Source organism: Amblyomma mixtum, chromosome 5, assembly GCF_055824585.1.
Source record: "Amblyomma mixtum isolate Tamu chromosome 5, ASM5582458v1, whole genome shotgun sequence".
Taxonomy (NCBI): domain Eukaryota; kingdom Metazoa; phylum Arthropoda; class Arachnida; order Ixodida; family Ixodidae; genus Amblyomma; species Amblyomma mixtum.
The window spans coordinates 163,844,411-163,855,619 of NC_143016.1; the positions used below are offsets into that span (position 1 = coordinate 163,844,411).

The 11,209-nt window shown below is 56.2% G+C and overlaps 1 protein-coding gene across 1 annotated transcript; it reads right to left on the minus strand.

The window, feature by feature from the left end:
* Positions 1-2,220: 2,220 nt before the first annotated feature.
* LOC149344365 (uncharacterized) lies at positions 2,221-10,433 on the minus strand. Its single transcript, XM_089547222.1, has 3 exons — positions 9,560-10,433; positions 4,601-5,048; positions 2,221-2,242 (listed from the first exon to the last, which is right to left on the minus strand). Exons 1-3 carry the CDS (start codon positions 10,431-10,433, stop codon positions 2,221-2,223), a joined length of 1,344 nt encoding a protein of 447 aa, XP_089403348.1.
* Positions 10,434-11,209: the final 776 nt, after the last annotated feature.

Genomic DNA, 11,209 nt, shown 5'->3' on the forward strand with positions numbered 1-11,209 from the left:
GCGTCGCCGCTTCTCCTCCTCGCCACCGCTTTACCCTTCGCTAGGGGTGTGCGAATATTCGAAATTTTCGAATATAATTCGAATATTATATTTTTAGTATTTGTATTCGATTCGAAATCCAAGTATTCGTGCTGTTTCGAATATTCGACACCACGCGAATATTCGTATCTAGCCGATTATTGTATTGCGAGCACCGGCGTTCATTTCGGTCCGCAAGTCGTATCGACAGAGACATAACAACATGGAGGCGCCCAGAGCAATGCGTAACGTTGGGCCATGCAGTAGCTGACAGCACTGGTGAGCTTCTTTGTGGCTATACCTGCCAAGCTGGTGTAGTCAGAGCTGTGCACGAAATAGCTCGCAATATGAGCCAGTTCAGTGCCGATTGAGAGGGCATTTTCTGTGGCTGGCGAAGTCGTTTCAGCTAGAAGGGAACTACTTCTGCTGACCATGTGTAGCAGCCGGTTTTCCTTCAGGACAACCTTTTATGTTCATCCCAGCAACGCACTTCTGTGCTTATGGCAAGCTAGCCTTTATCAATGCTGTGTACTAGCCATCTTCTCTGATATTTCCACTCTTATAAGAACAATGTTCGAGACTTTGATACTTTTTGTGCAGCCACACACACCGTTTGTGCTCATTTCATATCTGGTAGTTGAACTGTGATGTTCTTGGGTGCTGAAATAAATGTTTTGTAGTGGTTAAATGCGTCTGTACTTGATTATTCGATATTCGATTCGATATTCGGAACCAAGTATTCGTACTCGATTCGTATTCGAAAAATTTGATATTCGCACACCCCTACCCTTCGCCGCTGCCGCACGATCGCCGCCGCCGTCCCAAGAGGCGAAGGTTCTTTCGCAAGGCGTTGCGAGAACGCTTGAACGGCGGCGGCGGCCATAGAAGAGGCGGCCATCCTCGCCACCGTTTGACCTTTCGCCGCAGCCCTGCGCAGTGCACATTTGAAAGGACGGGTATATAAGGCGCGCTTGCCCATAGAACAGGCGCAGACACTCGACATGGAAGGAGAAGAAGCAACAGTCGGACGGCGCAGAAACACCGATCAAGAAGTGGTAGCTTGGGAGTTGGCTGAAAAGCAGCGAGAGCTTTTCGCTTACCCAGGCTTAACCTTAGCTAAGCCACAGCCAATTTTCGTTTGTTTGTCTCTCTCTAGTATTAGTGCACTTTAGGTGCAATATTTCCTTTGTATTGTAATCTTTCCCCAGTTTAACTTTGCACGAGTTGCATTGTTTTGTTAATCACTTTGTATGTGCTTGTAATAGTGATTGTGTAATTCTCTCTATCACCTCTTTGCTGTATAAACTTTGTTTTGTTTGTGAACCTTTGGCTCCGACCCATTCTCTGGCTTGCGACCGGCGAAAGCTGGGCACCAAACAACCAAAAACCTCGTGTCACTTGGCAGCTGGTCTCTGCTGAGCTTGCCACGCTGAGTCGAGGGCACCTCCTTTGAGTCCGAGACCGCTACTGCCACTCGCTCTAAGGGTGTCTGGGAACGCCACGCTAAAAGTGCGCGAGGTTGGGTGACAGCGTGTTCAAAGTCACCTGCGACCCGTAAAATGTCACAAGTAATTCTGGTCGCAAGGAATGATGGCGGTGAACAAAATTAATTGGAAATTTGTTTTTCTGGTTATGCGAATATTTACGATAAATGCGCCATAACGAATCCTCAATCAAAATTGTAATGACAGTCAAAAGCGAAATGTCTGCAGTGATAACGCACAGTACACGGACCTCTAGAATTTCTCCTCCAAAGAAATTCTAGCCGCCGCGGCCGGGATCGAACCAGCGTCTTTTGGGTCAGCAGTCGAGCACCATAACCACTGAGCCACCGCGGCGACTAAAGAAAAATTCGACCCCAGACCAGGACGAATTTTTCTTTAGCCGCCGCGGTGGCTCAGTGGTTATGGTGCTCGGCTGCTGACCCAAAAGGGGCGGGTTCGATCCCGGCCGCGGCGGCTAGAATTTCTTTGGAGGAGAAATTCTGGAGGCCCGTGTACTGTGCAATGTCAGTGCACGTTAAAGAACCCAAGGTGGTCGAAATTTCCGGAGCCCTTCACTACGGCGTCTCTCATAGCCTGAGTCGCTTTGGGACGTTAAGCCTCATAAACCAAACCAAACCCGAAATATCTGCGGCACAAAGGAAAGTCAGTTTTCCAATAACCTCTTTTTAAATGATGTCTTCTTGATTATACTTTGGCGTTATCGTTGACCAACGCTCGCACTGCAAGAACACACCAAAGGTGTGAAAAATAGCTTTCAGCTCGTACGAACTTATTAAGGACAGGCAGTATTTTCCGCACAATGTACCCTGTTCCTTGAATTTCATAGCGCAGCTCTTAGGCGCCCCTTTCTACGTTTCGCGACGTCGCCATCGCCCTTGTCTGTTGTAAGCAGCAGTGGACATCCTTTAAGCTGCGAAAGCAAGGGAGCGGGAGCTTGGAAAGGAGAAAGTAAAAGCGCAACCTCCTCCCCTCCTTTGCAACCGGCGCATCAGTGGAGGGCGCAGCTGGGAACCGTGACGTCACACAGTACAGGTAGAACGAGCGCGCGCGCGCGCGCGTCGTCGGTGGCAGCTACACCGCCGCTCCCTCGCCAAACGTCTCGTTGCAGTCGAGTGAGGGAGACGCGTGGCTCCAAAGCGGCCCAGTGATTCCGCGCCAAGCGGTTCGAGGAAGCGGCAGTGGGTTGACCACAACGCTTTCGCCAAGCAGACTTTAGAATTTCCAAAGTTTCTTCGGTATTTTTTTTTTTTTGAGGAAAGGAAATGCGCAGTATCTGTCTCACACAGCTGCGAAACCAACAGAGCGGGGGCTCGGAAAGCAGAGGGTAAAATTTTCAAATTGGTTTTTGAGGAAAGTAAATGCGGAGTATCTCTCTCACAGATCTAGGTGGACACCTGAACCAGAGGGAAGGCGCATAACTGCCCTCTTGGAACAGTGGACACCTCAATCGTGCTTTCAGCTACTTGGCGGTAGTGACAGATGTGCCCTGCATGCTTTGGCATTGACAACGTTGTGCCAGAAACACTGCCACTGGGACTTCAATGTAGATATAAAGACAAGCGGGAATTTCTTACCACTTATGCGGGAGAACATCCCGTTCCTCTCGCTCTTAACGGTTCCCACAGCTGTGGCAACCTCGCGAAATACTTGCGCAGACCTCCTCTTTGCGCCCCGCCGCGGTGGCACAGTGGTTGCGGCACTCGGCTGCTGGCCCGAAAGACGCGGGTGCGAATCCGGCTGCGGCGGCTGAATTTCGATGGAGGCGAAATTCTAGAGGCCCGTGTGCTGTGCGATGTCAGTGCACGTTAAAGAACCCCAGGTGGTGGAAATTTTTTTTTTTGCTGCTTCACAGTCACGTTAGCTACTGCTGTCTGTCGCAGCCCCAAACGTACAGAACCTATTTAGTTCCTAAGCATAGACAACCGAAGAGAGTATTGCGGGCAATAGGCCATGTGTCTTATATAATACCTACAATTGAAAACGTCCGAAGCATCGCGTACTGTCATTTGCATCCATGCCCAATTACAAACAGTGTGTATTGGCAAATATTAGAATTCAAATGCTCCTCTACCACTCAGTCTTTGCTTATTGCCGTACCGTAAAACAAGATATGCATTAAATGGATATTTCAATTTGTCTGCATGTTCCAAGGACACGGGGAACGCTCAGTTCAATTTTCGGACGGAAAAGCTTGGAACACAGCGCCTATTATTGTCAAGCTTGCCAATAAATTTAAGCTCTGCTGCAAGTTATTCTTTATTAGCAAGCACGCAAGGCCCTGACCTCCCAGAATTTTTATGGCTTATTGAGATTTGTGACCTCTTCTATGCTGCTCCTTAATATTCTGTTGTTCATTATTTCTTTTTTTAGTTGGTCAGCTATGTATTGTTGCTTCAAGTGGGTATTTTGTTCCGCACTTATTTTATTCCTGCTGCTTTCTTTTTTCTTTTATTGCGAAAGCAATATTGCTAGCACTTTGCTGCCGTTGGCGGAGGTCGTTCCTTCGCTGTCATGTGGCACGACCACGTGACAGCGTGACGTCACGACCAGACGAGAGCAGGGGCCCCAACTCGTCGTTTCGGCTGTAGTCGTTCCTTGAAGAGAAGTTTATTGGACTGATTATTCATACAAAGGGACCATAGTCCCTCACAAAGACAAAAACACCAAGGCAGCGACTAGTGTCGCTCGGTACAAACAAGCTATGAAACAAGAACACGACGGCGACTGCTGCCGCCGTTCACACAAAATCATTCACAGCACAAAATGTTCAAAGGGTCCATAATGTCCAGGCATCGCGGGGAAGCACGCTCACTAAATGCGATGAACGCGCACCGACACCGCGCACCACACACTCAATACGGCAGGAGCCGCACCGTCACGCGGCCCCCGCTGGCGGCGATGAAGCGGTGCTCCACCGCCGCAGGAACTCGTCTTCTGGGAGGGTCACATGATCTAAACACGCCTGTTGAAACAGGCGCGCCCGAACCCTCTGCAGCATGGGGAACAGGGCGCGTTGAGGCCGGCCCTGCAAGGAAGCGACGCCTCTCTGCCGCCACAAAACAAAGGCCCCAACAGACAGCAAGAGCCGCTCAAATGCGTCGCGCGGCCTGGTGTGCGAGTCGAGGCTAACAAAAAACATGCGCGACATCAGCCTCCAAAAAGTGCGCGCTACGACGCACTCAAAAAGCGCGTGTTCGAGGGTCTCTGTCGCACCGCACTGGGGACACCGAGAAGAAGGAGCGATGCCCCACGCGGCGATGCGGACCCCCGTTGGGAGGACTCTCCAGCCTCGCAGCCAGCCGAAGTCGCGGACGTCTGGTGGTACCCAGTGCGACGTCAAGTCTCGCCACCGTACCCGCCTGCTCCGCTCTAGCTGTTCAGGTGTAGCCTCCTGGATGGCAAGGAGCTCGCAAACGCGGGAGGCCTGCGTCTGAGAGACGTCGACCTCGGGCAAGGTGGCGGTGAGAGACTCGGCCGTCCGACAGACATACCGGAAGAACGCCGGCTGCCGTTCGGCTGAAGGACCTACGAGTTCACCAAAAAAGAGGCGCCGCGAAGTCCCGAGAAGGTAGGCGAGGAGCCCTCTTCCCGGGTAGTCGGTGGCGTCGACCAGGTCGCGGACGCCTTGAACAGCAAGCACGCTGCACATTGTGCGCAGGTTGGGCAGGCTGAACCCGCCCATGCGCGTGGGAAGACGGAGGAGCGCGCGAGCTACGGTCTCCGTTTTTCCCGCCCAGAAAAAACTGCCACAGAGTGGCCAAGCGGCGCGTAAAGGTGCGCGGCGGACAAGCGACGCGAGCTATATAATAGAGCGGCGCGCACACCGATGACCTGATGATAAACGCGCGTTCCGACAGCGACAGGCGGAAACGCGCTGCTACTGTCAGGCGTCGCTCAGCGGTCGCTCTCAACTCGGTCCACGAGTCGCGGGCTACCTCCCCCGAGGAGAGGAACACGACTCCTAGCACCTTACAAGCCGGGACCCACTCCACCTCGCCCAGCAGGTCCGACGCGAAGGCCCCGAAACGCAGAGCCTTGCTCTTGCCCCTGTTGAGGAGGGCGCCGGACAGCTCGCTGTAACTGGAAAAAAGCCGTACAAACGCTACGAAGCTGTCCGCGTCCCTCAGAAACAAGGACACGTCGTCTGCGTACGCTGACACCTTCACCTGGCCCATGGCCAGCCAAAGGGAAACCGCGAATCGATGGAGACTCTGCTACGCGACGCAAGAGCGGGTCTAAACATAACACGAAGAGCATAGGTGACAGGGGACAACCCTGGCGAATACCGCGCTCTATCCTGAAACGTGTGGTCAACGCCCCGTTGAAGAGCAAGCAAGCTCTAAGATCGGAGTACAGCCGCTCCAACCGCTCTACGAACTCCGGCGGAAAGCCGAAAGCCCCGAGAACTCCAAAAAGGTATCGGTGCTCGACCCGATCGAAGGCTTTAGCCTGATCGAGAGAGACAAAACAACCCGGAATTCCTGTTCTCGAGGTGAACGTGAACAAGTCACGCGTTAGTGCGAGACACGAGAACACCGAGCGTCCAGGCACGCTGCAGGTCTGCGCAGGGCTTACGAGCACCGATAAAACCTTACTCAACCTTTTAGCCAGCAGTGACGCCACGATCTTGTAGTCTGCGTTTAGCAGAGTGATCGGGCGCCACGCCTGCGGGTCAGATCGACACCCGGCGGGCTTCAGGATGAGCACTACGCGGCTCTCTCGAAAAGACTCCGGCCTCTCGCCGTCCCTGACGAAGGCGTTCACCATCTGGAGGAGGTGATTCTCCAGGACGGTGTAAAACCTAGCATAAAAGCTGATGGGAATGCCGTCAGGGCCTGGAGCTGAGGCGGCGTTCATGCCCTTAACGGTGGCGAAGAGCTCTTCCGCGCCTACGGGAGCGCTCAGCTGCGCGCCGAGATCGCTCGGGACCTGCGGTAGCGTAGCGCAGAAACTACGGAGGGAGTCCGTGAAAGAGGCGTCGTCCCGCCTTTCGGCCTCGGAAGCAAACAGCTGCGAAAAGTGACGCGTAAATGCGTCAGAGATGTCAGCCGCGCTGCTGCTCCTGGTACCGTCCGGCAAAACTACCCCCTCCACGCGGGCCTGTCGCTCCTCGTCAAGGCTACCTGCCCGTACTTGGCGTAATACGGTCGGATCGGAAACCGGTCGGCCCTGTACGAGCGCCCTACTTGCTGTCCGCGATGACTGACGCAGGAGTGTGTGGTAGCGCGCCTTCAAGATGTTCAAGTAATCGCGCATGGCGAAAGTAAGCGGCGCGCCGCGCTGCACGGCGCGTATACGAGCGAGGGTGATGTTAATTTCGCCCGTTATTCGCTTACGGCGTTGGCGCCCTTCGGTGATAAGGAGCGCGCGCCATGCCGCTTTTCGCTCGTCCCAGGTAATGCGCGTCGCGTCGCGTCCACCCGGGTTTCCCAGCGCATGTTCAAGGGCTATCACGCTCGACCAATCTGTCAGCAGACATGGGTCTATACGCCACGCTTCCAAACGTGGGGCGCGCTCGTCTATGTCCAGTACTGCTGACAGTGGTCGATGGTCGCTAATGCGCGGTGTACCCGGGTGGAACGCGAGCACATTGCAGGCCACCAATAAACACTCGAGCTCTCGAGGGAACAAGAACTTGTCAATTCTGCTCGCTGAGCTGCCCCGCTCCCAAGTTCCACCAAAACAACCATCGTGAAGCTTAACCCACGCGTCGGTCAAACCAAACTGATTACAAATATCCCGCAGATACCGGGCCCCGGCGTAGGGTCGCCCCTGGCCTCGACCGCGAACGTCTCGTACGGGATCCAGAACACAGTTAAAATCGCCAACGAGAAAGCAAGGGTAACAATCTAACACAAAAGAATCTAGCGAATCAAAGAAGCTAGATGAGTCGGAATGGCGGGCCGGCGCGTAAACCACCAACGCTCTGACGCGCATTCCACCGAGGAAGAAGTCGACCGCGAGGGTGCGGCCGTCCACGCCGTAGGTGCAATGCGCGCCAGAGCGAAGGGAACTGTTGACAAAAACGACGCCAACACCGCACGAAACAGAACAGGTTAACGGAAAAAAAGCTTCAACACAAAAACGAGACTTAAAATCAGTGACCTCGCGTGGGCAGCGTAAGTTACACTCTTGCAAAAATAGGATGTCGACGCCCTGTGCGCGGGCGAAGTGCATCACCTCTCTCTGGTTGTCCGGCGATCGAAATCCCTGAACATTCAGGGAGAGGAGATGCACTAACGCCATGATAGTGAGACAGGGTGCCGACGTAGTGGTGATACGTCTAAGTAGCCCCGCCATGAGCGGAGCTTGGTGCGGACTTTTTTGCGTGGGGCGAGGCAGCGCCATCTAAGTTATCATCAGAGCTATCCTGCCTGGCGTGCTTCCCCGCGAGCTTACCCGTGCAAGATAACCTGGGCCACATGGAATCCTGCCTGCAAGCAGCGGCGACCCTAGTCGACGACTACGCGGCCTACTGCGGACTCCAGTGCGCCCCGTCTAAATCAGAATTTGTGCACATACGTCCCTCCCCTCGGGACACAACTCCGCTTTGCATCAGTCTCCCCTCGGGACGGATCCGGGAGTCCAAGGAGATCCGCGTCCTTGGTCTCTTCATACACCAGCAACGCAGAGTCGACACCACCCTAGCCAAACTTCGCACGGTGGGAGACCAGGTGGGCCGCATGGTCCGCCGGGTCTCCAACAAGCGGGGCGGATTACGAAGCAAGGATGCACTGCGGCTTGCCCATGCTTTCGTAACGAGTAGAATCCTCTACTCAACCCCCTACTTGCACCTGCGCAAACATGATGATGACCAACTGGAGGTCATCCATCGGAAAGTCATCAAGCGGGCTCTCGACCTCCCGGTCACCACGTCCAACCAGCGATTTCTGGCCTTGGGCGTGGTGAACACATTTCGGGAGCTTCGAGAGGCCCGCTTAGTCAACCAATCCACGCGTCTTGCACAGACCACGTCCGGTCGCCGCCTCTTGGACCGGCTACACATCAAACATGACTACCATATTGAGGAAAGGGAGAGAGTGCCAGAACCCTGTAGACGCGCCCTCCGGGTCCGACCCCTTCCCCGCAACATGTCCAGAGAAGATCATAGCGGTCGTCGCCAGGCGCGCGCGGAAGCGTTGGCGCGATACTATGGTAACCAAGAACATGTGTATTACGTAGACGTTGCCGGCCCACACCACGGGGTGTGGTACACGGCCGCAGTCGTACACAACACAAACACAGTCAACGGGCTCACTTTCAAAGCCTACAGCGCAACACACGCGGAGGAAATTGCCATTGCTCTTGCTTTCACTACTCCCAAGTCGAAACACATCACCGACTCGCGAGGGGCCTGTCGGAACTACGAGTTGGGCTGGGCTCCCCCGCTTGCCTGGCGCATACTGGAATACAGCTGTCGATCTGAAGATCCAACTCCACGCAACCTGATTTGGGCCCCCGGTCACCAGGGACTCCAGGGAAACGAACAGGCCGATCAGGCCGCCCGCGCACTCTCTCCCCGGGCTATCTCCCTGTCCTTGGAAGGGTACTCCCAATCAGACAATCTGGCCATTACATTCAAACAAATCACCGATTACTACAAGGAGAAGCACCGGCGCTACCCGGCCCCTTGTAAGGGTCTGGATCGCGCTGACGAGCGCCTCCTCATCAAAATTCTTACTAACACTGTACTGTGCCCGGCGGTGCTTAAACATTTCAATACATCCTTTGATGGCGCGTGCCAGTTCTGTGGGGAGGTGGCTGACACCTTCCACATGGTTTGGGCGTGTCAGTCAAACCCATCTATCCCCCCCAACCCCAACCCCACCAGAGAGGACTGGGAGGCGGCCCTGCTCGGCTGTCAGGACCTAAAGACCCAAAAGGCCTTGGTTCACCGGACGCGGGCGGCGTTGCTTGCCAATGGGGCCCCGGAATAGGGGCTCCACCTAGTATTGTTAGGGGTAAGGGCCAATAGGGCCTACCCCAATCACCTCTCTGTAAATATTTATTGTATTATAAATGTTTTTCACCACCACCCGTGTCCATATCCTCAACGGGGGGCGCGCGCAGGTCAAGTGGCTGGCTCATCGACACTGAAGCGAGCGGTGTTCCGGATGCCGACTTCGACGCGTCGGGGGCGTGCGAGGCGGCCAGGCTGGTGGTTCGTCGCCCGTCCTCCTCCCCGGGCGGCGGTCGACGGGGCGTACGACGGGGCAGGCCCTGGTCGGTCGACGTGGTGACGGCCGCGCGCTGCTCACAGGTGAGGTCCCCCGTGAGGCGCAGCACAGAGCCGCTGTCGATGGGCCCACCCTCCTCGGTCGCGGAGGTGGAGGACTCGGAGTCCCGGCTCACCTCGTCAGCCGAACCGAAAGGTGCGAGCGACTCGGGAGAGAACGCCCCCGTTGTGTCGGAGACGGTCGGGGACGAGGGCGAGCCGAACGCGAAGAGCTCCAGGGAGCCCTCCGCCTGCGCGCCGGCAGCCGAGGTGGTCGGGATGCCTGCAGCAGGCACTGCGGCTGGGTCCTCCTCAGGGGTCTCGGCCAGATGCTGTTCGGCCTGGGCCTCCTTGGGGGTCTCGACCGGGGTGGTCTCCACCCGGTCCACCTGGGGGCCGTCGGCAGGGTGGTGCGCAGCGGTGGGCTGCTGCTGGTCGTCGGCAGCTCCCTTGGGCAGCTCGGGCCGGGAGGTCGCTGGTTTCCTGGCGGCAGCCGCGTCTGCGTAGGAACGCGGCCGCAGGCAATCGGCTGCAGCGTGGGGGCCGCCGCATCGCCGGCACGCCGCTTGGCATCCGGCCGTATCGTGGCCAAACGCCTCGCAGCGCGAGCACCGCGGCGTGCGGCACGTCGCGCCAACGTGGCCCTCCTGCCCGCAGCGCGAGCACACTTTCCGCACGCCACGATAATCACGCATGGCGCGGTGACCCAGCACCGAGATGAAGTTTGGCACGGGCTTGGTTCCTTTGCTAGGTTTGGTTCCTTTGCTAGGTGCGACGGCTACCACGTGACGGCCTCCTCGGCCCGCCGCGTGAGGGCGCTCGCTAGGAGAGGATAAACGGGGCGCCGCAGGCGCGCTCCGGTTAGTCATGTCTGAGGAGTACTACAAGGCGTCGCTGGAGCGACGTGCTGCGCGCAAACGCCGTCGCCGAGGAGACAGATGAAGAAAGGCAAGAGCGGTTGGCTAAGCAACGCGCCTATGCCGCTGAATGGCGAGCCCGGCGGCGTTCTACAAGTTCTCTTTCTTTCAGTTGCAACAACAAGGCATCGCGCCGAACGGGTGGTGGCTAACCTCCCTTCCTTTACGATGCTGTTAGGGTGTCCACCGAGATGACAGAGAACTACTGCGCCATTTCCTTTCCTCAAAAAGCCTGTAGCCACGCGTGACCTGTAGACGAGGCGCACTGCTTCAAAGACGCTGTCAGTCGTCGCGCAGCGCCGGCCGGTAGCCACGCGTGACCTGTAGACGCGGCGCAGTGCGTTCCTTCAGTTGGAGGCGCTGCGCGCTTTCGCAACCTACCAGGCTTAACCAAAGCTAAGCTCCCGCCAATTTTTATTGCGAAAGCAATACTACTTGCACTTTCACGCCGTTGCGTGCCGCGGCCGGTGACCACCATCGTGCCGCGGCCGGTGGCCACCATGGCGCCACGGCGGTGACCACCATTGACCTTCATTTCACCTTGATTGCATTAC

Excerpts from the sequence above, each read along its gene's own strand:
- LOC149344365 (XM_089547222.1), bottom strand. The coding sequence starts at position 10,433 with ATGCGTGATTATCGTGGCGTGCGGAAAGTGTGCTCGCGCTGCGGGCAG. Across the intron at positions 5,049-9,559 it reads CGTTGAGGATATGGACACGG|GTCCTTCAGCCGAACGGCAG; the intron begins GTGGTGGTGAAA and ends GTGAACTCGTAG. Across the intron at positions 2,243-4,600 it reads GCATTTGAGCGGCTCTTGCT|TGCGAGCGTTGGTCAACGAT; the intron begins GTCTGTTGGGGC and ends GTGTTCTTGCAG.